The sequence below is a fragment of the Colletotrichum fructicola genome (assembly GCF_000319635.2).
Source record: "Colletotrichum fructicola Nara gc5 chromosome Unknown KSG_Nara_v1_contig04, whole genome shotgun sequence".
NCBI lineage: Eukaryota > Fungi > Ascomycota > Sordariomycetes > Glomerellales > Glomerellaceae > Colletotrichum > Colletotrichum fructicola.
This window is the reverse complement of record NW_027094054.1, coordinates 5,063,907-5,089,498: the sequence shown is the minus strand read 5'-3', so window position 1 is coordinate 5,089,498 and position 25,592 is coordinate 5,063,907. Positions and strand designations below refer to the sequence as shown.

The window sequence follows — 25,592 nt, the reverse complement described above, 5'->3', positions numbered from 1 at the left end:
CACCGCCGAAAACGACTTGGAGGGCTGAAGACTGGGTTGGTTGGCCGCAGCAAACTGGCTGATCCGTCAGCAGGCAGCTCTGGTTGTAAGGCCAGTTAATCTGGGGAAAGATGTTTCCTAGGTTGGTGTTGTTGATTTCAAACCTCCTCCACGTGGCATGAGGTAGGCTTTGAGATGATGCTAGCTGCGTCCGAATTGTCCGAAGGCTGATAAGGGATTCATCGTGTAGGCCCATTAGATCATGTTTCTACCGGCCTGGTTACCAGGTGTTTGTGGCTTTCGGGAGTCTGAGCGTGCTCGCTGCATCGATCAACTTCAGACGGCCAGAGCTTATTTCTAAAAAAAAAAAATGGGATGACATTTGAAACGAAACTTTCACTGAAGCATCAGGCTTAACGTTGAACAGCACAACGAATCTGTACATTTCCAGCTGCAGCAAGGAAGAACTTTTGACCAGGCATTCGCAGAATGAGTGAGGAGAAAGCTGATAAAATGATTCCATTGTCTGAGCCACACAGCTGCAGGTTGAATCCTGCCACTGTCAACTGTGGGGGGTGTGAGCTGCTGTCTTGAAGAACCACATGTCAGCACGTGCAGTCTACGCAGCCTTCAGCCCATATTGTTGTGCTTACTTCAAGCTGGAGACAAGAACCCCATGCCACTTCTAGCGTACATGAAGCTGACAATCCCTCCGCCCATAATGCTTACAGCGCCTTGCACAGCTTTACAGCCTGGGGAGGTCCGGCTATGCTCAGATGTTGCCTCATCAATCATTTCGAGGCCAAGATACAAGCCGGCTGCGGCAGGAGACGTAAGCTTAATATTGAATCCTAAGCTTGGCGACTTAATGAAAGCTATTCCTCCAGAGATTGAACAAATACGACGGGAAAGGATTGATCCTCGGACTCCACCAAGTAACTACAGATTGATGGTTTGGAAGACTCACGTTCAAAAATATCGGCGTTGTAATCTCACAACCGGCACATTCAGTTCCAGCGGCGCAAATCGTGTGGTGAATCAGGATTGGCCACTTGTTCTGTGGAATCAATTCCGTTGTATTACCCCTTATGGACATTAGCGGCCTACGGCGTATACTATCACATGATGACTCCTTCTAACTTCAACGACCACATATACGACGCTAGGTCATCTCCCGTTCATCGAGTCTCTTCTTAGTAGACATAGAAGTTGGTGGCATTGGGGTCCTCCCGTCTCTTCTTGTTGTTCGTGCGGATCAGAGCCCACCTCATAAACCACGCGCAGATGACAACACCGATGGAAAAGCCAATGCTAGCGCACATGGCTGTAAGGAATCGAGGGGAGTCGGAATCGGGCCAGAGGTACGGCGTGTAGATGCTAGCCGCATTACCCAACGTGTTCGCCATGGCAATCGCAACGGCCTTCTTCTCATCAGTCTGCCCGAGAACGGAGGAGGTCCAGCCCAGAATCAGGTTGTTAACACCATAGGTTGCGCCAACGAAGAGCATAATACCAGTGTATCGCACAGCCATATTGAGAGATGCGACAGACATGACGAAACCGATGCAGACGATGAGCTTGCTGATCGTGATATGCCAGGTGCGCTCATTGTACTTGCCAGATGACCAGGGAACCAGGACAGAAAAGAAGGCTGAGAAGACATAGGGAGGGCAGGTGAGGACGAGGGTGACAGTGGTGTTGAACTTAAGGGTCTTAACGACGGTGGGGAGGAAGTTCTTGAAGCCGTTCGCGGATAAGTGGAGGTTGTCCATAAGGCAGAAGACCCAGGTGCGCCAGTCCATGCAAGCCTCGCTGAGACCCTTCCAGACGGAGGTGCCTTCGCGACGGTCGGTCGTGTCGTTGTAGATTCTGGTATGGGCAAGTTGGCGTTCCTCCTCGGTGAGCCAACGGGTCTTGAGGGGGCTGTCGGGCAACAAGAAGAAAGCGAAGAAGGCGACGAGAATCGAAATAGCGCCTTGGATGATGAAGAGCCTGCGAGAAGATCTGTTAGCCCGAGTTTCTCATCACGAATACCACGAGACATATTCTCAGACTCACCATTGCCAGCCGTGAAGGCCCCTCATGCCTTCCATCTCAGAGAAGATAGGCGCAGCAATCAGACCCGAAAATGCGGATGCAGCCATGTTTCCGGTGTAAAAGATGGCCATGCGACTTGAAACCTCCTTGCGCGTGTAGAACATAGAGAGCATGTACAAGGCCCCTGGGTAGAACTATCTCACATTATTAGTCTATCGAGTCGTTCTGATTACTGCACGAATTCATCACCTACAGGTGCCTCGGTAATTCCGAGGAGGAAGCGGCAAACAAGCATGGTGGCGAAGTTGTGGCATTTGTATGTCAGCAGACTTACGATGGACCATGCCATCATGAAGCCAGCCATATACCACGATGGTCGGACTCTGTTGAGAATCATGTTGGACGGGACCTGACCGCAAAGGTAGCTACTGAGAGTTAGACAGTTCAACACGTAATTTCAATATACACCAAGCACCTACCCGACAAACAAAATTGATACGCAGGTGTTGTACTGCTGGCCAACCAGACCCAGGTGGTCGGCGAGTCCGTTGAGCTTGCCGTTGATCATGGCGTTTCGGTCCAAGAAGTTGAGGAAGTACATCACCCAGAGGATGGGCTATGTCAGGTTAAGTCAGTGGCTACTCTGGGACGGCAATCCGTGAATATCCAGGCAACATACGAGGATGTACCAGTCAATCTTCTTCACCAGCGCAATTTCTCTGGGGTCGGTCTTAGTGTGGGCGCCGAACTCATCCACCTTCTCAATGGCGGGCTGCTTCATGAGCGCTGGATCATCGGTTGTAAGGACATGTTCCATCTGGTTGACTCCGACCTTGTCCTGAGGCGAATCGGGCCTGCCGGTGTGGACGTTGGTCGCCATCTCGACACTGTGTTGTCGAAGGGTCCGATCAAAAGAGAGGGAGACACGCGGTGCCTGTAAAGAAAACCAACAAGCCTGGACAAACTTCCAGTCTCGAGCTAACGGTGCCGGTGAAACTGCTGTCGACAACAGATGCCTAAGAGATTCGCAGGTTGAAGGACGAGGTAGGATCAGAAACCAGCTGGAGGCAGCTTGTATATATATCCCCATGTTTACGAACCCCATCCCGACCAGGCCCATGTATATCCACCGTTCGCAGCCATCGCGTCGGGTCCAGATGAACGGCGTTAGGCCAGCTTGATTGGTGGAGTCGAGGAGCATCCCCATGGGGTAGATGGGGTACGGCAGCTTTTCCGCGAGTGCGGAGTGCGGGGAAGAGGAGCCAGCCAAGACCTCTTTTAAAAGGGCGTTCACATCCCGAACTAGAGCAAACGCCTGGGGTGCAGATGTTAGACTCCCTTTCACGGCTCGGCGGTCGGGGTCTAGTACCGTGGCGTCTACAGATGGCAAGGGCTTCCGCGAGGTCATCTCGTGAAGGCTGCCATTGCTCTCGCTTGAGTTTTGTTGAGAGACAGCGCGTTACTCCATCAACGATTTGCATTCCAGATCATGCAATACATTGTTCGACTACAGCTGGGAACCCTGACACGGGTTTCGCCCTCGACAATGAGACACCCAGATGTCTCTTAGTGCCACTACTTCTTCTCCTAGGTGATAAGTTGCTACTATCATGAGAGCTTGGCTCCAGACCCAAAGCGGCGCAGCACCACGATGTCCCCTGTCGGTACCTGCCACCCCAACTCTGAGAAAGCTTGGCGTTGATGGCGTTTCTACGCCTTTTCCCCGTCACACCACATTGGCCTTGGCCCGGTATGCCAAGGCAATAGCGGAAAACAGCACGGAAAACCTCGTTTTCTGAACGGAAAATGCTCGCTATCTTGGTTCTTTCCAAGCTCTTCCAAGCTCTTGGCCGCGTAGATCATCAGCCATGTCTGGGCAACGTCTCCTTACACAGGAGCTTATTTACACGATATTTAATATCGGAAAAGCTCACGTTCTCTAAACCTAAGTCACGAACGGAGACGCGGATGTAGAATGAACTAGCTGTTGTGCAGTGTTGTAAGTCATTTGCCATGTAGTCCCAGGAGGCCGCTTGAACCATTTCGATGTTTGCGTAAATGCATGCAGGTTGCTGACCCACGGTGGATGCTATGCTTCCAATTGTCTGCATGCACATAACCCACCAAGCGGCACTAGACGGAGTAGTATTCGGCTGGTGACCCGTACGATATCCATTGTAAATGGACATATCCGCATTCCTGGAGATAAGCGTGAGTCAACTCCAGATCTCGCACGACGGACGCCATTTCATAGGTCTGGGGCATTCTACTCGGACCCAATTGCAACATCAAACCTACCAACACGTTTGTTTAGTGGGGTTGGTTGGGGTGCAGGTGACTCCCCCCTTCTCCGGTCTCCTCTTTGACAGGGTTGCAATGCGGAGTGACAGTGCAGGGTTCGAACACGTGGGCTTTTGGCCGCTAGATGTCGGCTCCGTTCCCCGTGGCTAGCCCCGAATGCTGCTGCTTTGCAGACAGCTAACTATCTGAAAAGAAATGGGGGCCCGGGGCATGCCATTCGACGTGTTCGAACTTAGAGACCGCGGATCTACGCTTGATGGCACTCAAAGGAGGCATCCAATCATTTATCAGACAGCATGCCAGCACACTGCATCTTCATGGTCCGACTTTTGCTTGGTGGACATGGTGCCGTGCTTTTCCAAGAAACATACCCCGTCGCCAAGGGCCGCATCTGCGTTGGCGTTCATCTCTTGTTACTCCTTGGCATCCTTGGGCTTCTTCCGAAAGTCATAAAGCCTTACACAGCCGCCTGCTAGATATCTTTCCGTAGGCTTTTTGATACCCTCACCAAGGGGGCTAACCCAACAGTCCGGTGGACACGGGTCGCACACACTTGGACACAGCCACCAGACATTAGGGAGGCGTGGAAACGGATAAGCACCAACGACAGCGGGTGTGGCTTGCTTTGAGTACCCCCAGTGCTATCGGAGCTACATCTAGGTCACGTCTCACAACTAGAAGATAGCGTATCTTGAGACCAACTCATCGGATACCTATTCCTATAGTGGCAAAACCTTGAGTACGATAGGTTTGCTCAATATTGTGACAAGAACGAAACCCCTGGCTGGTTCAACTTGAGATAATCCAAATCTTTGATAGAATTTATCCGGAAAACTCCACGCTAATCCCAGAGCAAAACAAAGAAAACAAAGCTACACGTCCTACACGAGGCAGATCTCACCTCGTGTCGACTTTGAGAAATTTACATCCCACGAGTAAGCACCGGCCACAGACTTCATCCGTGATCGTGGCATCTCTGTTCGCTGAGACTCAAGCTCGACAAGAAACTGATCTGCTTCTATCAAACGTGGGTCGATCAGCGCAGGCTCAATCCATCTGGGCTCCTGTGGAGCCTTCGGGTTCGAATTATTATTCCTTGGATCGTTAGCCATTCATTCGAAATCCCCGGTAATCGAACACTCACTTTATCAGAGCTCTCCTCTTCACCGGAACGACTTCCTCAGGCGGAGAACTTCGTATCACGACAAATTCGGTGAAGAGGTCCACGCCGCCGTCTGGATTCCGTTGGTGAAACCCAACCACCTTCCCTGTCACCCTCTCTCCCCGGATCCATCTTTGCTCATTTTCCGCATCCATAGACACGTCGATGACTCTAGTGTTCCTAGGAGGCCAAGAGGTTGGCGGGAGAGTCGTCGGTCTCAGGTAAGCATCCAGCACGATCGAATGTTCAATCTCAACCATCCTCCGGGCTACCGCGACCAAGCTGTCCATTTCCCACAAACTTTCACGCGGAAGGCTTAGCAAGGGCATCAACTGCAGAATCTGTAACCTCGTTTCGAAGTGGCGACATGTGCAGACGATCGAAAACAGCATGGGCAAGAACCCAGTCTCGAATGAAAACTTTGGTGACAAGCTGGACAGGTGTCGTAGCCGCGTGTCAGGCGAGATCTCATCGGCCGTGTCCTTCAAAGCCTTTGCAACCCTTTTGAAGTTGTCCACGTATTGGTCGAAGCCACATTCGTCACCGCAAAGAGCGAGGTTCAACCATATCCTGCAGCATTCGTACCGCGTGATCAGAAACCCTCGCAGTAGCTTTTGCCGGTCGTCCTCAGCGTCTTTCGCGACTGGGTCATAGAGTACTCGGCTGTTGAGACTGGAAAATAGGTCATGCCATACATCCAGCAGATGGTTAATATGGCTTTGTGAGTCGAGGACATGTCCGGGCACAGGGCTGTCCCTCGCAAGCCCAGATCGATAAGGATCTAGACGTTTCACAAATTGGAAATTGCGGTTGTAGATGTCATCGATCATCAGCTGGGCGTCATGGTATGTCGGGAAATACTCCGGGATCGGGCGCTCCAGCCCCTCGAGGTCCGAGCAATCTGACTTCTCCCCAAAGAAAAATGACAACTCGACGAGTCTTCGAAATAAGGGGAGAAGATGCTCCTCCATCCACGAAAAGTCTCGGCACACGCTTCGTAGAATCGCAACACCATGTTTGCAGTGTCTCACGGCGGCTTCGCGGTTTGACTGCAGGAACTCAATGCAAATAAACAACACGCACACAATTAGCACGATAGGCTGCTTGTCGCGTGTCTGGATGGCCTTGAGCTCGTTGATGGCGGCGTTGTAGTGTTGCAGGGCAAAGCTCTGGTCTTGCAAGTGTAGGCGACGCTGCGGCTGCGGGGAGCCTTCGATTTGTTCGTAAAGATTGCTGATGGCGACGAGAGAATGCCTAACGGACGGCTCGAACGTGCTGAACTGCATGACGATGTGCGTCCAGAAGTAAGGGTCCACGGTGCCGGAAAGAAAGGGGCCAACAGTCTCGCAAAAATACTGCAGCGCTCGGCCCTCAGTCTGGCTAGTGACACCATAGAACACACGGTGTGGTTGGCTCGTTGGGACCTCTAAGACTGCCTTGGCTGTTGGTGGCGGCTGTTGATAACCATCGCATTTGCGCCCGGTAGAGAGACAGCGGGTGCATGATGGTTTTGTCTCGTCACACTTGACTTTGCGGATCCTAGCGAGCGTTGGTCTCATGCACATCAAGAAACTCCCAACTGACTAAGAGTAGACAACTCTGACTTACTTGCAGGTTATGCATCCCGTTCGGACTTTGCGGCTGCCTTTGCGAGCCATGTGGGCAAGATGCGGGGTTAGAGTCTTTTTCAAAGATGAACCAGACCCGATGTGAAGCCTCGTAAACCACCGTCGACTAGCCAGTGATTATGTCTGTTTGGCGTTTCAATTCAGTATCAAGAAGTACTTCTTTGTTGCAGACTTGGTTGGCTGAGGTGTGGTGAGAAGATCCATGAGTCTGAGCGCCTCTCCCGAGTTGAAAAGGGTGACGGGGCGAGATCTTATCTGATCCACTCATTTGAGATGAAGTGGGGTTTGCAAGGGTTGAATCCGATCAGGCCAATGCCAGCCTGCGGTTAAATGTTGCCTATTCCTAATCCCCTTGCTGCCTCTTGGCACCCGGCCTGATCCTCTCTGGGTGCAACGGGGAACGGCGTCGTGGTACCACAGAAAATCTTCAACAGCATGGAGTCTGCTAATGGTGTTGTATCGGCCTTCTGCCCGGTTCTTTTGCTGCTTCATTTTGGTATAACAAGCACACCAACTCGGCCGAGTGTAGGATCACGGACCCCGAGAATGGCAAGAATGAAGACGCAGCGAATCGTTCGGCACAGCTATTTAGGGCCCACATGCTGCGATGCGACTCGAAAACAGGATTGGCGGAGGTACGCTTATGCTTATTATTAGAGGAGCCCTATGGAATCAATGGTCCCGATCGGGGCCGTGCCGCAGCTCCATCAGGCAGCCGTTTCGTGTTCTATCTCGGACTGGGGACTCAGCCCTACGAATGTTCATCTGATTTCGCTTCATTTGCAGTGAACTCTGTTGTCTGAACTCACAGTATGTCGATGTTCCTGCTCCCCAGCTGTGGCAAATGTTCAAGATGCGCAACATCTTCTACGGTGATCATTCTCTCAATGGATCATCGCGCCATCATCACAATCTCATTTGCCCCGTGAGAGAAGATCAGAGGGTCCTTGAGGTAGACTAGCAAGGGGGGTTCGTGGGCTAGGCTTTTTCAACACTCCTCGTTCGGCCCCTCCACCCGGAAGCATCGGATGGCGGGCCTTTGCAGGCAAAATTCCGGCTAACCTGTGCGATATTCTTGACGCATCGCGCCTGTGCCTTCTGATTATTGCCTAAACTCCTATTAATACGCAGCAACTCTAAAGCCTCATGTCCTACCAAAAGCTCGCTAGATCAGATATCAATCAAGCTATCGATCCAATTGGAATCTGAATCTTTTGAGGTTTGAAAGTACCACGGGGTTGGCGTCATCCACTGCCCTGTTCCTCTGTCAACTCAGCCCATCTGCAGATGTCATGCAGCCTCAAATGCAAAATAAGTATTCCAACACCAACGCATAAAACAATCAAACTTCCCTATTTTGGGAATACTTCTCTTTTATGAAATCGGCTGGTGACTCAGCAGCCTCCGAAATAGGTCTCAGGTCTGAGGGCCGTAATACTTGACGTCTACTACGTCACCGTGACCAGCACATTCTTGGATCCACAATTGCATTCCGGCGCCCAAGCTACAATAAAACAAAAAAAAGCACGAATGCTTGAACCCAATCTCAAGTTCACATCAGAATTTCATCTACATTTCGACGCTCTCTAAACACTTAATCTTGACAAAATCACCGCGATGGCATCCTCTCTCCGCTCTCTCAGACTGGCCCAGCGCGTGCGCCAAGCGCTCACCCGCGCTGCCCCGCGGCCACTTACACCCGGCATCACCATCGCCCAGCAGACACGCCGCCTCCTCAACACCGACACGGCGCCCGTCCTCTACAGCGCGCGCGCCAAAGTCGTCGGCGCGCGGACGGGCCACGTCGAGGGCGACGACCTCGTCGTGGACCTGACGATGGCGAAGGCGCTCGGCGGCGCGGGCGACAAAGGCAAGACGAATCCGGAGGAGCTCTTCGCGGCGGGCTACGGCGCGTGCTTCCAGAGCGCGATGAACGCGTCCGCAGCGAGCATGAAGATCACGATGCCCAAGAAGCCCGAGGACTCCATCGTCGACACGACGGTGCACCTCGTGGGCGACATGAAGAAGCTCGACATGGGCATCCGCGTGGAGATGAAGGTGCGCGTCAAGGGGTTGAGTGATGAGGAGGTGCAGAAGGTTGTGGACAAGGCGAAGGAGGTGTGTCCGTACAGCAGGGCCACGAAGGGGAATGTGACGACGACGATTGAGGTGGTCAAGTTTGGTGAGGGTGGGGGATCCAAGGGATCTGAAGGCTCCAAGGGCGCAGACAGCTCCAAGGGCTCAGAGGGAGAGGTGGATGGGGTGAGGCCTAAGGGACACAGCGATTATCAATGAGTTTACTAGTACAATGCTTTGAGTGAGCATGGGACTTATACTCGGTCTATTATATGAGGACCTCACTATTCGCGATCACTATAACCATTTGGACTAATAATACAACTCGGCATGAATTTCAGCCTCGTCACTCCATGACCATCAGCAGTGTCGATTGATTCGTATTCAATAACTCCATCAACGTAAAGACAGGCGTTTCCGAAGTTTCCAGATCCTTTATACCTCATACACCCGAGAACAGCCATTCAAATAACCTCACCAATCACCGGCCACGTGAATCGCGTTTGCCTTGCCACTTTATTGATACACATGAGGTGGCGAAGGAGTGCATGGTTGCAGAAGAAGCTTCATAGACGTTCCTTCAGCAACCAACTCCTCATCTCATTGGTGCCATCGTTGCAGGTCGGCGCTTGACCGTCGTGGCTGCACGTGTTGCAAAGGCACATCGGCTGCCGAGTAAGACCCCTGGTCTCGATTGACGCCCTGTGCATATGCCACAGAATTCTGACCACTGCTACCCTCGCCATAGTTAGGCACTTGGTGACCACGGTCGTGGTTGGGGTACACAGTGTCGTAGGGTGGTTGATAATCGGCGCGGTTTTGATACACTTGACCATTGATACCTCCATGGCGGGATACTTCGCACCTCGGGCTGAAGTCGGGATACACAACGGGAGCGGGTACTTGATAATAGCTCGGGTCTTGAAGAACGGGAGCAGGCGGTCGCTGGAGTTGGCTGTTGTCGTCCCTGAAGTCCTTCACATCCGGAAGAGGAGGAGGTAGCGTCCCTGCACGATCGAGAAGGTTTTGCCTCTGAACTGGATCTTCTACTATTGACCACGCATACCCATACTTCTGCATCCCATGCCAGACGTTGTCAAGCTCCGGAAGGATTCTGTTCCTCTCTGCTACAGTGCCTTCCGTGCGGTAGTTGCTGGGTTCAGCAGTGAGCCGCGGGTGGAAGGGGTACCACGGAGCCTCAACAGCCTGCAGTCTGGGCGGCATGTCCACTTGATAGACATTGGCGTACATCGACGGGAGTAGATCCCGGTCGTCTCCCAGGACGTGATAGACGCTTATGTCATTGGCGGGCGGGGCAGGCTGAATGTTGACGAAGACCCGGGCAGGGCGGATATTGTTGGCGGCCGGGGAAGCAGGGAGGGGAACCTGGTCCGGCGAGGAAGAGGGACGAACTGTCGACGATCTCCTAGCCTCGGAAGCAGGTGTGTCCTCTCTGAGTTCGGGGTCGATGTCCATGGGTTGGATGGACGCCGCTGCTCTAGGCCTTTTTCTTATTTCCAGGCATTTTGGAGACTGCGATTTGTGAGTTGTGTAGCATAGAATTATCAAGCTGGCGAGGTTTTGATCCGTTGTAGTAGACACTGAAGGAATACTCACCTGCTTCCCAGAGACAGAATGAGTGTCAAACATGCGCAGAATCTTTATGGTCGAAGAAAACTTCGGTCTATGGAGGAAGCCTTTGCAAAGCTTGCAAAAGACTTTTCTGTCTCCAGCCAGGAAAACGCCAAAGTTTATTTGCCCAATTCATAAATGTCTTGTTGCTTTCCAAACATGTTCTCCAAGCTGTGATATAGTGAGGCTCGTAGCACACACATGACCTCAACTCGAATGACAAATGTCGGTATTGATGTGTTTCAGTCACTTGCCATCCCCAATGAAATCAACACTTCCATAATTTCTTTGCCGGTTCATTTCAATCAATCATGGCTGCTCAAGAGATCTCTACCGAAGAACTCCCGGATGGTACTTGTCCAGGAATGAACATCACCTATCTGACCCGACAACATGGGATACTTTTGTCAACTTGCAGCTCACCCTGGCCGCCAAGCGAAACCTTTCCATTGGCTTGAACTCGGTACCCTGGGGGGCTGTCAGCTGCGACCAACACACCAACAGGTTGTCTCTGACAAGCAGCAAACAAGCGGGTCGGTCGGGTCGGGTTCCAACACGACCAAGAAATCCACCGTTAGAAATTTGGTAGCGGTCAAAAAGGTGGTCTGTCCCGCCGGGTGCCGGTTTTTGGATCAATCCGGTTTCCGTTCTCTTTTGTTTGCATTTTATCCCATTTGGCTGGGTGTACCTGTTGGAACGACCGATTGTGTGATTGGGAAAAAGCGACACCCGTCCAGCTTTTCCGCCCCCAAAGCTGCGTAAAGTTTCTGCCAGGATGGACGATTCGACCCGACAGTCTGGTAACGCCGTCGGCACTACGGTCGCAGCTGTAGATCCACCTCCGGCAGTTGACCAGGATGCGGAGATTGAGCCTGAGGACGAGGGATTTGGTGTTCGTCATTCTTCTAAGCTTCTCATTCATCTCACCCCGAACATCGAGTCATTCTTTGTTGCTAATGAGCGTACGCAGGACTTGGACTCTATTCCAGATGATCGGATGTTGGTTTCCCAGAAGCACTATCTGATATTATTTGATGCCCGAGGCATTCGGATAGTGACACTGATACTGATGGAGACAGGTCATCCTACACCCGATCAATAACGTCGAGTGTCTTTGATTACCCGGTAGAATATGGAAGACGGTACCATGCCTATCGGCAAGGCAGTAGGTCTTTTCCGCTAACTTCTTGTTTCGGATGACTGTGTCTAACAAGCGAAAAAGCCTATGCATTTCCAAACGACGAGGTTTGTTTCCCGATAGCGCCCGAGGACACCTCTAACTCCCGTAGCCCGAACTGAACCGTCTTGATCTGGCCCATATCCTCATGTTCAAATCCATCGGCTACCGACTGTACCTCGCTCCCATCAGACCAGAAACGACGCAGAGGATACTGGACATCGGGACCGGAACAGGGATCTGTACTCCTCTTCTTCCCCCGGTAGCGGGTGTGGTCTAATGATGCTTCCCAGGGGCAATTCAAATGGCTGATAAATTTCCACACGCTGAAGTAAGACTGCCCGAAAACCCTGATAAACAGCCGCTGAGTAGCCTAGGTCATCGGAACGGACTTGAGTGCAGTCCAGCCGGAATGGTGACACCCCTTCCGCACCCATCCCACCCAATTTCTGATTACAAAAGACAGGCTCCCCTCCAACGTCAAATTCATCGTCGACGACGTCGAAAGCGCTTGGATCGACCCCAAAAAATACGACTACATCTTCGTCCGCTACATGCTCGTCGCCATCGCAGACTGGCCGCGCCTAATCGCCAACATCTATGAGTTAAACCCCCCCCCCCCCCTCATCCAGCCCCCCAATCTCAAATTCTAATCATCACCAGCCACCTCACCCCCGGCGGCTACGCCGAGTTCCAAGACATGGACGGCCTCTACTACGCCGACGACGCCACCTACCCGCCCTCCTCCTCTCTTTCTCTTTGGAACTCGCGCTTCGTCGACGCCTGCGAGGCCATGGGCCGCACCGCGCGGCCCGGCCCGGCGCTCGAGGGCTGGGTACGCGCGCACGGCGGGTTCCGCGGGGTGACGCACAAGCGGTTCAAGGCACCGATCGGGCCGTGGGCGCGAGATCCGCACTTCAAGGACGTTGGCGCGCTGAATTTGCGCCAGCTGCTGGATGGGCTGGAGGGGTTTAGCTTGAAGGTGTTTTGCGGGGTGCTGGGCTGGGAGGAGGGGGATGTGAGGGAGTTGTTGGAGCGGGTGAGGGCGGAGTTGGGGGAGGGGGGGATGCATGTAATGTTTGATCAGTGAGTTTCTTTTCATGTTTGAGTGATGAGTGAGGGCTGACAGTGTGGCAGTCATGTTGTGTATGCGCAGAAGCCGGGTTTAGAGTGAATCTCATCATCTTGTGAATGTCCCATCATGTCAAATTACGCCTAACTCAAGCTTTCACCTCCGCCTTCCCCCTTCCAGGCGCGCTCTCAAATTTCGCCTGCCACCTCTCCTCCTGCTTAAACATCGCGACACAGGCCAGCGCGCTGGGGTTGCCATAGTCCGGGTCCGCGCCTCCCTCAAGCAGAGCCTTGTTGGTCTTCGCGTCAGCTCTCGCATCATACCAGTAAAGCTGATGCCAGCAACAATTAGTAGTTGACAAAAAACTCACCTCAATCACCTCGTCCTCCTTCTTGAACACCGCGCCGGCAAGCGGGCTCTGGCCCCGGTCGTTGAGCCGGTTGGGGTCCGCGCCGTGCTGGATGAGGAGCTTCACGAGGGCGGCGTGGCCGTGGTATGCGGCGAGCATGAGCTGTTTCTCGTCAGCTATCATCCGCACTCATGAAAGCTCAGGCGGAATGGTCGGAAATTGTAAGAGAGGGATCCGTACCAGTGTGTCGCCCTTCTCGTTGGTCATGTTCGCAGGCAGCCCCGCGGGTAAAGCCTGCTGGAAGAGCGCCATGTCGCCGGCGCGCGCGCCGTCGTACAGGCGGCCCGCGAGGGCGATGGCTTCCGGGGGGAGGGTCTGGGAGGCGGGATCCATTGTGCGTTACTGTTTATCGTGATCAGTCTTGCGGACGTTTGTGGTTGATGCGTGAGTGAGTTGGATGGAGATGGTGATTGTGAGCCGAGGTTGTGGTCTGGAGACCCACCGTGGTTCGAATTCGCTGGGTGGTGTTCTTACCGAGATCTGTAACGATTCCTCTGTCCAATTGAAGTATGTACGACTTAAGAGGCCAGTTAGAATATCTTTTTGGATGAGAGTATGATATTGGGCACGTGAGTATGGAGCTGGATAAGTCGGCCGGCGTTCGGGATGGCGGGGTGGAAGCTCGAAGCTCGGGGTTGACGAGTGAGAGAGCGGATGACGTGAAGGAAGGTCATTCCGGGGCCCACAGCTTCAGCGGAGAGCAACTGCTGGAGTGCACCTAAGAATTGGGGGCTGCTGGGGCTGATTGCGACCAATCATGGGCTTCTTATTTGGGCCGAGGGTGAATACCTCGTCTTACTTGATTAGATGAGCCTTGAAATGTTCACCGGCAAAAGGCTTTGAGCTTTTCTAACCTCAAATTCACTCTGAATGATTAGGGCCGATGAGATTGGTGAGTGAGAGTCTGCAGTGTACTTGCGGCGCTGACTCGTCTGAAGGAGGGCTTACACCCGCTAAGAAAGTACTCAACCTCACTATTAATCTCATCATATTGTTCATGATAAATTTTATTTTGGCCTGACATTGCCCCGAATCTTCATTTCCACGACTACTTCGGAGCCTATTTCTTCCGAAATCACCTCACACCTGACAATGAGAATGGGATTATTCGAGATGGTCAGTATAGTCCATCCTCATCCTGCCGCGACAGCTTCGCTTGCCTTCAAAGCTCCAACGACGGCAAAACAGATTAACGGAGAGACAATGTACGACATCTACGAGACTGTTAGCATTCAAGTCAATCACACAAATCTTATGCCAAACTTACCGTCAAAAACTTGGCAATCAACATCTTCTGCGCCTCATCCGACCCCTCGCAGTCCGCCAGCGCCGACAACTTCATCGCCGACGGGCCCGTCGGCATGAGCATCAAGCAGAACCACAGCAGCGCATCCTTTGTCAGCAGGTCCGTCTTGCTCGCGAGCGCGTAAATTACCCCAATCGAGATGATGGGCCACACCACAAAGCGCACCACCGTGACCGCCAGGAACGGCACCATGGGCACGTGGCTCTCCTTCGACTCGGACCCATTCTTGAACTGCAGCAGCGCCTTGGAGAGCTTCACGCCCACGACGATGACCTGCAGCGTCGCGAAGAGGTCGCCAACGTTTTTCAGTGCTGATGTCAGCCACGCGTTGAGGTAGCCGCCGGCCTCGGGCTCAGAGAAGAAGAGGCGGTGCAGCGCGGGGACGAGGCCGACGAGCGCGCCGAGGAGGGCGCCGATGACAGGCGCGTTGACGAAGCTGGAGAGGAAGCTGAAGCTGCGTTGGACGGGGGCAGGGAGGGCGGACCAGAGGCGGTTCGTGTTGCGGGCGAGGTGGTGCTGGGCGCGGGTGCGTTTGGCGACGACGCGGTGCGGGAGCAGGGATGTTCGCTCGTCGCGCTCGAGGTCTTGGGATTCGACGTCGTCGTCTTGTTCGTCTTCGCTCGATTCGTGGTCTCCGTCCTTGTCTGGGGCTTCTTCCTCGTGGCCGTTGAGGAGCTTGGGCCCGAGGGCGAAGGTGAGGGAGTTGCCGATCATGGCGTTGACGAGGAAGTAGCTCTTGGCTTTGGCCACCACATCGGAGCTGTCGTCGATGGAACTGAGGATGCCCGTCGCATCGAGTGATTGCACCAACAGCAGAGGCAGGCTGGTGGTGTTGTTGAAGGCAATGGCTGGTGTCACCCAATCGGGCATGCCCAGGACCTTGTTCAGGAACATGCCAATGCCGATTGACGCCGTCGTGTAAAAGATGGCCCATAATATGATGGGTACATAGCGTAGCCCCTTGTGATCGGTTAGGAGATGCCGGCCAAAGTCTTCACGACGGAACACCTACAGTTTCGAGGTCGAGTTGCGACCCGACATTCGTGATCAAAAGTGCCGGCAGCGCCATGCGGACGCAGAAGGTCGATATCTTCTTGCTGCTCTGTCCATCGAGAAGACCATACTGCGCGGCAATCACGCCGACGGCGATGGTCAGCAGCACCGACAAGGAGGCCTGGAAGGCCCCGAGAAAGGGGACGAGGACGCTTTCTGCCGTGTTATCCGACATGGTGTGTTGTCAAAAAGATTAGACGAACAGGTTCTCATTCATCCTGGAGAGGCGGCACGGCGAGACTTCTTAAGGGCGAGAGATAAGGCACGCGACATGCCGTCAAACCGAAGCAGAGAGCTGAGCTTGCGCAGGGACAGAAGATGGCTTGGCGCTTGCAGGTTTCTGCGCTTGGCACCAGGAATGAGAACGTGGACGTCACTGCGCACGTGCCAAGACGCCCCCTTGGTCCCATCGAGATGAGATGCTTCGGCTTGACTGCTTTCAGGCGGTCTCGGTCTGTCTGTGGTGTTTTGAAGTGTTTTATTCCATCGAGATGGTTTTGCAGGAATTTTGTAAAACGGACTGATGAGCCGTACAAGCACCGATGCAACAGTCCCGGGAGTCCGGTGTTGAAGGTGAAAGGTGACCGAAGCTTGGGCCGCGTCTGCTGGCAGCTCGGTGAAGCGTTCGGCTGCTCTTCACCGAGCTCCCCGGGCAGTGACCACTCACAGGACAGTGTTCATCTGAGGTCTCCACAAATAACCGAGCAAAGCCGACCCGCCAGAACGTCATCGCATTTTCACCAATCGAGCTCTTTCCTCGGTCCGCCCAAATTGAGCTCTCGCAGCAACCAACACAGCCGCCCCTCCAACGGCTCTATCGAACTCAATTGGAACAAAAGGACGCATTCCTTCTTCTTCTCATATCTTTTCTTACCTACTCCCACGGCTTGATACCCCAGAGACAATAAAGATGCCTCCCCGCCTCGCCCCGCTCCGTCTCGCTGTCCGCATCCCGCGGTGCTCCTCCTTCTCCAGACCGGCCGCCGCCCTCTACTCAACCGCAACCGCCGCCGACTCCAACCAGCCGCTGATAACCGTCACCCAGCTTCCTGCCCCCGGCTCCGGCCACATCCGTATCCTCGAGCTCAACCGCCCGAAGGCCCGCAATGCCATCTCCAAGGCCTTGCTGTCCCAGCTGCGCGCCGAGATCGAAGATGTCCACGCCCAGTATACCGAGACTGGCGATGAGGCACCCGCGAAGCAGATCTTTGGTGGCGCCGCGGGGAAGGACGTTAAGGGCCCGACGCGCGCCTTGATCCTCGCCAGCGCCGTTGAGACGAGCTTCTGCGCCGGCGCTGATCTGAAGGAGCGCCGTGGCTTCTCCCAGGCAGAGTACGTTTCCCTCCGAACCACCACCTCAAAGCCTATTAAGCACCACTGACACAAACACTCAACAGGACCGATGAGTTCCTCGCCAACCTCCGCAGCACCTTCACCTCCCTCCAAAACCTCCCGATCCCTACAATCTCCGCCATCTCCTCCCTCGCCCTCGGCGGCGGCCTCGAGCTCGCCCTGTCCACACACTTCCGCGTGCTCTCCTCCAACGCGCTCGTTGGCCTGCCCGAGACGCGCCTCGGCATCATCCCCGGCGCCGGCGGCACCCACCGCCTGCCCGCGCTCATCGGCCTCTCGCGCGCGCGCGACCTCATCCTCACCGGCCGCCGCGTGTCCGCGCCCGAGGCGTACTTCCTCGGCATCGCGGACCGGCTGGTCGAGATCACGCACGACGAGGCCGAGAAGGCGGGCGAGGGCGACAAGGACAAGGGCGCGCTGCTGGTCGCGCGCCGGGCGGTGCTGAGCGAGGCCGTGAGGCTGGCCGGCGAGATCTGCGAGGGCGGGCCGATTGCGATTCGCGCGGGCTTGCAGGCTGTGAACTGGGCGCGGGAGGAGGTGGAGAATAAGATGTATGAGAGGGTTGTTGCGACGGAGGATCGGAATGAGGCGCTCAAGGCTTTCCAGGAGAAGAGGAAGCCTGTGTTCAAGGGACAATAAAGGATATGGCATCTAGATGTAAAAGAAAAGTAGATGGGAAAGTATAGAGATGCTTTCGTGGTTCATATCGGACGACCTCAGCCTCAAGGCGAAGATGTGCCTATCAATAATTGGGTTGCTAGTAATCTTGCCCATATTCACAGTGTTGCTATGCCATCTCACGCCGTGCCATCCGCCGGCCCCGTCCCGAAGTGGACCTCTCATCACCGATCCCGTTCAGCAGACGCCCGGACCTCCGGCCCGATAGATCGAGATCGCAATCCGTGACCAAGTTAGCCAGTCTCCCGTTCCAAGATCTATCGGCCAGTGTCTTGATCCGTTGCCGTATTGGCCGGATTTGTCTCCTACTAGACCCAATCTGCCATAACAAGCTTAGCTATACCTTCAGCTCTTTCTCCCGCCTTCCCGTCCAAAGGGTCCAGACCACGGAAAGACCGAGGTAATGCAAACAGCCTCCCCTCAACAAGCAACAAACAAAACAGTGGTGTGATGCAGAGGTAGACATGTCGTCATTACCTGCACCGATCCCCACGGCCAAATCTGCGGGGAACACCACCAGACGACGACCAAGCGACGATACCTCGAGAGTACCTCCTGCGATCGATGATGTAGGTGTGATACAATTGTCTCGCCGTGGCCCAGAACGTCATGGCGCACTCGCCTCGCCCCTGCACCCCGCCCTTTTCGTGGTGAGGTGCACTGTTACAGTGGGGTTGGGGGCCCTGAAGCCGCTGTGGTTGTGGTTTAGCATGTGCGGCTAAAGGAGCAAGAGCCCCGCGAACTCAGGGCGTGGTGCCTGCCACCTGCCTCCCACCTGCCTCCGCAGGGCGAAAGGCGCGATGACATCACCCGCAGCTCATAGGTAGCTTCCTCGAGCTCTCTCCTTCCGGTGTGAGTGTCATTCCTTCCCGCCTTTCATATTTGAGGCTACCTCTCCCTCACCATACATCTCTTGTTCTTCAATTTTCCTCAATACAAACACCAAAAAAGTCATTCAACCGCACCTTTTGATACCCCCAAAAAACCACCAACAAACCCCTAATAAATCCAACCAAAATGTCGTTCCTCATCGAGACTGTCGGCCGCCGCATGGCTACCCTCCCCCGCGTCGTTCCCAGAGCCGTCGCCGTCGCCCCCAGACAATTCACCACCACCACGCCCGTACACAAGTCAGCCACCGAGACGGTCAAGGACGGCCTGAAGACGGTCGACCGCAAGGTCAGCGACAAGCTCGTCGACGGCATCAACCTCGGCTGTAAGTCCTGCGTCTCCCCCTTGCTCCAGGATGTATGTAATGACAAAAGACACTAACATATGACTCCCACAGCCTCCGTCGCGGAAAAGGTCAAGGAAGTCACCCCTAACTCGCAGGCCGAGGCCGCGGGCAAGGCACAGGAGCTCAAGGGCGAGGCGGCCGGCAAGGCGCAGGAGCTGAAGGGAGAGGCCAAGGGCAAGGTCAACGAGGCCGCGGGCAAGGCGAAGGGTACCGCCGACCAGGTCAAGAAGAACCTGTAAGCGATTGGAATGAAAAGAAAAGCATGGCTCATGACATGGGGCAATCATGAACTGCCCCCGACTGTAACACTACTATCATAAATCCTTCATAGCATGGGAAGGGGACCTGGGTCTACAAGGGGCGTTTTAAGCTAGCTCAATCGATGCTGCGATTGATGATCATTTCTACGAGTTCGAGTTGGTGCATGTGAATTCCTGTCCATATGGTTGAGGACTCGACTGCTGTTGTCTACACTGCTGGAGATGTTGGACACACCGAACTTACTCACCGCAGCCCACCACCAAGTTAATACAGCTTTTGGATCACCTGTCTGCCACGCTGCTCTTACGTACCACGACGATCATATCCTCTCTTCTGCAAGACGTATCGCTAACTGTTTTCTACGGGTTGATCATTGATACCTCACCCATGGGGTAGTGAAGTTGCATACGGAACATCGAAGGTAGAGGCGCTGGGAGTTGTCCCGAGTGTGGAAGCGTTGGCACCGCTGGTGGTAAGGCCTTCTCGGCTCACAACACGGAGAAGTCACTGACAGCCGATGTCCTCCAAGGTTTCGACGTTGCCAAGTACTGTAACATGGTCTGTCCTGAAGAGTGTCTAGCCTTTTTAATTCGGCATCTTCAGATCGAGGGGAGGCATTAGACATTTATCATCGGCCCTCTTTATACCGCACCGTGAAGCAACGAATCACTCTAAAGGACCCCTTCTTCACCGCAATGTGGGAGTCCCTGACAGGGGCAGGCCCATGAGGCCATCATCCAACTCGACTGCCGGTGCATGGATGACGATGCCCACTTTCCCGAGGACGCGGTTCCTTAACCAATGACCTCCACGATTTCCAGCCGGCCAGTCTTAGCTTCGCTTCTTCATCTGCACCGAAGAATCATCCCGTATTTTAGCAGCTTCTGACACCTCGCCGCGGACCCGAGGCAGGAGACCACGCTACCTGCATCACCGGCGCCACGGCCGTCTATCACTAGCTCGCTATCCGCGCTGCAGCTATCGAATTGTGGCGTTTGACAGCTCTCCCCGGCGCACATTTCGCGGGCTTACAGCTGTTTCTTCAAAGGTGGCTTGAGTCCTTTCCGCTGATAATACGATGTTTATCTCTGCCGGCAGCCCTTAGCCAATGGCCCAAGTACGCCGTCACCTGCGCGTGGTGAGTACCGGACATTAGAGACGCATCGTTAGGCAAGGGGCGATATGGGGGTTAGCCAGGGGAAACGTGTTGATGCACCTACCGGGCTTTGCATGCCAGCGCCAAGGGGCAAGGCATGGAAGGGAGAGCTTCAGAAACTTGCCCCTGGATTGTGGGTTCGAGTGTGAAGAATGGGACTAGGTGGTCTTTCTGAGGTTTAGGCTGCGCTGGAGGAAAGACAAGCTTCTTTGCACATTCTTCAGATGCTATTGCTCCAGCGGCATAATTATTAGGAGACATAAGGACTGCCCAGAAAGTCTTTACTTCGCCATGGCCACGGTGACTCCCACTTGGTTTAGCGGCTAGCTCCCTCCTAGAAACCAAGTGAGACATCGTGCTCCAGAACAATGGGCCCCAACCACACAGCATGTGCAAAAGATGCGCGATGTTGTTCCTTTTTCTAGGCAAAACATAAGCTGGTCCCCTTGCCCAGCCCTACTGCCCCGATTGGCTGGGCTCTTTGCCTCTGCTGATCCCGCGCCCAGACATATCGTATCCTCGCCGATCTACGGTGTGCCATGTTGATGTGCATTCCATTCCTACGAGGCATCATGGAGCACGCCGTCCTGGCTTCAGTCTTGGCACAAGCAACATCGCCAACCGCGCCATCTGTCGACCTCTCCCCCCAATGCATATTCAGGGGTTCGAATCGCCTTTGCCGACTCCAGCAGCTGTCAAGCCAGCTTAGCGTCCTAGATAGTCCTCCTAACCGAACCGTACCGTCTGCTCGGCGCGTGTAGCTGGATTATCCCCGTTAGCATCAATGTTCCCCGACCGCGAATAACGTGGCTTCTTGGCCAACTGAGTCTGGACCATATTGCTTCCCGGAGACGAGTTGCTCTGAAAGGGCAAGTGTCTGCGAACGGCCAAAACGGGCTTGCTGTAGGCTCTTCTCGCCCCCCTATTGCGACTTACACCAGAAACGGCAATTGTGGCGCACACCTCTGGATTGCCTCAGCCGCAGCAAAGGGATGGATTCTGTGCGGGTATGGAACGAACACACGCGCAAATGTTCTGCCCACTCTCCCTTTGCCATCGGCATCTCCCCTCCAAAGGGGGGAGCTAGAACTAGACTAGAGATGATGGCCCTATCCAACATTCTTGTATAATATTACCAATGCCCCGTTCCCCCCATCTGACCTGAGGATGGCTCTTCAGGTCTTCCCTGCCAGGTCTTCCTCGTCTTAGAACAGATTCGAAAGCGGCTTCAACTCCAGCTAGAAGCCCTTCCTCCCTCCCGGCCTCTGGTGATACTCCCCCGTCCACCGTCCGCAACGATGTATCTCTCTCACCACCAAAAGCCGCCAATGTCGCCCACCTGGACACAGCCTCTGCAGCACACGACGCGGTTCAGGTACAGGACGCTCTACATCGCCTCCGCCCTCACCCTGCTCTCCCTGTTCTGGATCTGGGGCAGCCACCGGGGCTCGTTCTACTTCGGCAGCGGCCATGGCCGCACGCTGATGCCGTCGGCCGTATGGAGGGCGCACACCTCGCAGCTCATCCCGCCCAAGATCTGGCAGATCGTGCTGCCCAAGAAGACGCCGCAGTCGGACAAGGATTTGGTCATTGATGCCGAGAAGCTGGGTAGCTCGGCGACGTGGACGGCCATGAACCCGGGATACGAATAGTAAGCTTCCTTCACCTATCCCCTTGAAACGATCGTTCCACAAACACCGACTAACACACGACCCCAGCACCCTCATGGGCGAGACCTCCGCCCTCGAATACGTAACTCGCCACTTCGCAAAGGAGCCCCGCATCATCGAAGCCTACAAGAACATGCCCAACGTCGGCATGAAGTCCGACTTCCTGCGCTACCTCATCCTCGGCCTCGAGGGCGGCGTCTACACCGACACGGACACCGTCGCCCTCCAGCCCATCGACGAATGGGTGCCCGCGCACCTGCGCGACCGCGTGCGCCTCGTCGTCGGCATCGAGTTCGACCGCCGCGACGGCAACGGGTGGTACGACATCCTGCACTGGGTGCAGTTCTGCCAGTGGACGATCGCGGCGGCGCCGGGGCACCCCGTCTTCCGCAAGATGGCGCAGCGCATCCTCGGCGCGCTCGACGGGCTCGCCGCGACGCACGAGGTGCCCGTCAACGAGGTCAAGCCGACGAGCACCGAGGTGATGAACTCGACGGGGCCGGCGGCGTGGACGGAGACGGTGTTTAAGCAGCTGCAGGAGTACGACAGCGAGCTGACGGATATCAAGAACCTGTCTTATATCACGGAGCCGAAGTTGGTGGGCGACGTGCTGATTCTGCCGATTGATGGGTTCGGGATGGGGCAGCCGCATTCGAATAGTACGGTTGGGGAGCCGCCTAAGGAGGCGTTGATGAAGCATCTGTTCCACGGCTCTTGGAGGGGAGAGTGAGACAGACATCAAGTTGGAGATGGGATAATTAATGGCGTCGGCGTAATGGGGATCTGGGTTAACGTGGGATGATATCACTACTTCTTTTGTCACATACTTAGAGGCGATCAACCAAATCCAAAGCCTTGGCTTGATGATTTCAAAACATGAACACTTTGAAACATTAGTCTTTACTCTTGATGTCTCTGCATATCCCTCTTCACTGATCGTGGCGTCTAATTGATGACTTCCATATCATAGCATCATGGCAGAAACATCAATCTAGAATTTGGCCCCGAACCACACTTTTAATGGTTTAAAGACTAAGGGACTTTCGTTTCACGACAAGAGATTCACTTACTAGGTATACTTTCATTTGCCAGGTATGGAATTAGTTTGGGGCTTTTGTGTCATCAGCCTGGAAGATGATGTTAATGTTGCCATCCTCAGGCTGAAGTTACCGCTAATTTCCTCTTTGGGTCACCCGCAACCCCCTCGGCACCTACCCGAATTATCCCGGCGGCACAGCAGTTCCAACATACCGCCATTCCGGAACATCTCGCTGCCGATTGAATAAGAAAATTCTAATCAGGACCCACGACGATAGAAAGGATAGTCGCATGTGCGATTTAGAATCAAGGCTTCTATCAGTGCAGTTGAGATCACCGAGGATACGTGCCTGGTACCGAGGTAAATGAAACGCCATTGCTTTCACGGCGTTCAGCTATCACCGATATGTCTTCTCGAGCGCTAGCGACATGTAAGGCCCATCGTAGCATTAAGCTAAGGGGATGCCATACGCTTTCGACTTCGACATCTCCAACTTTGCAACTACGAACATCATCTCCCGCTACCAAGCACCCCAATGGAGCGCGTCTACTGGCTTTGGACGGGGGTGGCGTCCGCGGAATCATGTCTCTCGTCGTTTTGCAGAACATCATGAAACGCATTCAAGTCAGAAGGGGCCTGAAGGAAGAGCCTCGCCCCGTCGACTATTTCGAGCTGGCTGCTGGAACTAGCACCGGAGGCATCATCGGCCTCTTGCTGTTCCGATTTCGGATGACCGCTACCGAGGCCATCAAAACGTACGACGAAATAGCTAAAGATATCTTCAAGCCCAAGGTCTACGGCTATTCCATCGACTTTCTAGGGGAGAAGATTTCGTCCTGGGTCAACAACAGCAAGAGCGTGGTCCAGAATAGCCGGTTCGATGGCGAATCTCTCAAAAGAGCCGTCCAACGGGTAGTCGCAGACCATGGACTGGATAAGGACGACAAGACGTTGAAGGGGGATGCGTTACTTCAGCACCCAGCGGCTGGCAAGATGTGAGAATACAAAACGACGCCCATATTGGTAGCCTCTGGATGCATCATTGACCATGGAAATGCATAGGATCATCTGCACAACAGCTCAAGATAGGGCCGAAACAGCTCTCATGAAGACATACAAGGACAACAACAACTACGTCTCTTCGGTAGCGAACGACATCATGAAAGAACACCGCGACAAAATTACAATCTGCCTCGCAACGAGGGCGACGTCCGCCGCGCCGACGTACTTCCCCGAGGTCAAGTGGCCCGAGGGAGCGAAAAGACAATTGACCTTTTGGGACGGCGGTCTTCTCAACAATAATCCTATCGACCAGCTGTGGAACTCGAGATATGACCTAGTGAAGCCAGGCGAGCCGGAGCCCAAGATCTCTTGTGTAATCAGTCTCGGCACGGGGTGGGAGAGGGCGGATTCGCCAAAGGACTCGTTGCTCAAGATCACAGGGGTGCTGTCGACCGTGATGGCCTTCTCGACCAACACGAACGCCAAGGCCAAGGACTTTTCGCGGCACATATCGATGCTAAATCAGCGTGCTGAGCATGCTGATACCAAGTACATCAGATTCAACCCGTCGCTGGGGAGGAACAAAATTGGCCTCGCGGATTACAACAAGATGGAGTTGCTGAAGAAACTTGCGAGGAACTCTGTTACGCATCCGAAGGCGCATGGGTGGATTGAGAAGGCGGTCGATGCCATCTGTCCGAAGGATGCATGACTACTTACTACCTACCTTATGTGATCTAGTGTAAGATATGTACCTGTATGAAGAATCAGCAATGCGTTGCCGAATATTCCACACCTTGATAAGCAGTAGTTCGCAAAGTTTGATCGGTAACAACCGTAAAATGGCTGAATCATCCACGTTGAGACTTCAAGCCCAGATAAATCGTCTTTTAGGATTTCATCCTTCAAAGATTGCCCTTCCTCTATCTTTGGAGCAGGAACAGACAGAGACAACTCTCTACGACCAACAATCCTGGATTTAAAGGACAATGAATCGAAAACTTACCAGTGTCGAAAATGTCTAGAACGGATCCTCAAAAGAGACAAACAAGTTCCCAGGAGGAACAAGAAAGGCCGTTACAATCAACCAATCAACCTTTTCTCCCGTTTGAGATCAGACTCATGATTGCAGAAGTGATGATACAGGAAGAGGAAAGGGCACGAGAAAATGCACGACGAATGGGAAGGTACCAGCAGGAGCTAATGGCACAGCAAGAACAAAAAACGACGAGGCTGCTGCAACTGGTAGCGGCTGGTGCAGAATGGCAGACCATCATCGAGAAGAAAACGTTTGCGTCTTTGAAGCTACGATCAGTGGCTGACATATTGCGGTTGGGCCGAATCGTCGACCGCAGACGAGAACG

At 54.1% G+C, this 25,592-nt stretch overlaps 10 protein-coding genes across 10 annotated transcripts; 6 read left to right on the top strand and 4 right to left on the bottom strand.

Moving 5' to 3' along the window:
- Window positions 1–1,172: 1,172 nt before the first annotated feature.
- prlL-25 (MFS transporter prlL) lies at window positions 1,173–2,896 on the bottom strand (the record flags this gene model as incomplete). The annotated part of the gene is made up of 5 exons (XM_032025109.1): window positions 1,173–1,971; window positions 2,038–2,210; window positions 2,270–2,441; window positions 2,496–2,632; window positions 2,696–2,896. The coding sequence occupies 5 exons, from the start codon at window positions 2,894–2,896 to the stop codon at window positions 1,173–1,175; spliced, it is 1,482 nt and encodes a 493-aa protein (XP_031891853.1).
- Window positions 2,897–5,198: 2,302 nt separating this feature from the next.
- On the bottom strand, window positions 5,199–7,137 carry atnN-19 (Aspercryptin biosynthesis cluster-specific transcription regulator atnN; the record flags this gene model as incomplete). The annotated part of the gene is made up of 3 exons (XM_032025098.1): window positions 5,199–5,412; window positions 5,462–7,018; window positions 7,088–7,137. The coding sequence occupies 3 exons, from the start codon at window positions 7,135–7,137 to the stop codon at window positions 5,199–5,201; spliced, it is 1,821 nt and encodes a 606-aa protein (XP_031891846.1).
- A 1,587-nt stretch (window positions 7,138–8,724) lies between these two features.
- Window positions 8,725–9,402, top strand: ohr (Organic hydroperoxide resistance protein; the record flags this gene model as incomplete). The annotated part of the gene is made up of 1 exon (XM_032025087.1): window positions 8,725–9,402. One exon carries the CDS (start codon window positions 8,725–8,727, stop codon window positions 9,400–9,402), a length of 678 nt encoding a protein of 225 aa, XP_031891847.1.
- A 381-nt stretch (window positions 9,403–9,783) lies between these two features.
- On the bottom strand, window positions 9,784–10,659 carry CGGC5_v008243 (uncharacterized protein; the record flags this gene model as incomplete). Its single annotated transcript, XM_032025076.1, has 1 exon — window positions 9,784–10,659. One exon carries the CDS (start codon window positions 10,657–10,659, stop codon window positions 9,784–9,786), a length of 876 nt encoding a protein of 291 aa, XP_031891848.1.
- Window positions 10,660–11,590: 931 nt separating this feature from the next.
- On the top strand, window positions 11,591–13,166 carry CGGC5_v008242 (Secondary metabolism regulator LAE1; the record flags this gene model as incomplete). Its single annotated transcript, XM_066151994.1, has 10 exons — window positions 11,591–11,707; window positions 11,786–11,814; window positions 11,895–11,980; window positions 12,038–12,060; window positions 12,105–12,234; window positions 12,286–12,323; window positions 12,370–12,407; window positions 12,459–12,596; window positions 12,656–13,078; window positions 13,130–13,166. The coding sequence occupies 10 exons, from the start codon at window positions 11,591–11,593 to the stop codon at window positions 13,164–13,166; spliced, it is 1,059 nt and encodes a 352-aa protein (XP_066008765.1).
- A 46-nt stretch (window positions 13,167–13,212) lies between these two features.
- On the bottom strand, window positions 13,213–16,007 carry CGGC5_v008241 (putative ankyrin repeat protein; the record flags this gene model as incomplete). The annotated part of the gene is made up of 8 exons (XM_066151993.1): window positions 13,213–13,353; window positions 13,435–13,575; window positions 13,654–13,710; window positions 13,751–13,815; window positions 13,948–13,967; window positions 14,668–14,687; window positions 14,741–15,739; window positions 15,792–16,007. 8 exons carry the CDS (start codon window positions 16,005–16,007, stop codon window positions 13,213–13,215), a joined length of 1,659 nt encoding a protein of 552 aa, XP_066008803.1.
- Window positions 16,008–16,742: 735 nt separating this feature from the next.
- On the top strand, window positions 16,743–17,824 carry CGGC5_v008240 (Methylglutaconyl-CoA hydratase; the record flags this gene model as incomplete). The annotated part of the gene is made up of 2 exons (XM_032025030.1): window positions 16,743–17,164; window positions 17,230–17,824. 2 exons carry the CDS (start codon window positions 16,743–16,745, stop codon window positions 17,822–17,824), a joined length of 1,017 nt encoding a protein of 338 aa, XP_031892154.1.
- A 1,056-nt stretch (window positions 17,825–18,880) lies between these two features.
- Window positions 18,881–19,339, top strand: CGGC5_v008239 (uncharacterized protein; the record flags this gene model as incomplete). The annotated part of the gene is made up of 2 exons (XM_032025019.1): window positions 18,881–19,079; window positions 19,152–19,339. The coding sequence occupies 2 exons, from the start codon at window positions 18,881–18,883 to the stop codon at window positions 19,337–19,339; spliced, it is 387 nt and encodes a 128-aa protein (XP_031892153.1).
- Window positions 19,340–21,815: 2,476 nt separating this feature from the next.
- och1-1 (Initiation-specific alpha-1,6-mannosyltransferase) lies at window positions 21,816–22,917 on the top strand (the record flags this gene model as incomplete). Its single annotated transcript, XM_032025008.1, has 2 exons — window positions 21,816–22,168; window positions 22,236–22,917. 2 exons carry the CDS (start codon window positions 21,816–21,818, stop codon window positions 22,915–22,917), a joined length of 1,035 nt encoding a protein of 344 aa, XP_031892152.1.
- Window positions 22,918–23,808: 891 nt separating this feature from the next.
- Window positions 23,809–24,940, top strand: Pnpla8-6 (Calcium-independent phospholipase A2-gamma; the record flags this gene model as incomplete). The annotated part of the gene is made up of 2 exons (XM_032024997.2): window positions 23,809–24,221; window positions 24,289–24,940. The coding sequence occupies 2 exons, from the start codon at window positions 23,809–23,811 to the stop codon at window positions 24,938–24,940; spliced, it is 1,065 nt and encodes a 354-aa protein (XP_031892151.2).
- Window positions 24,941–25,592: the final 652 nt, after the last annotated feature.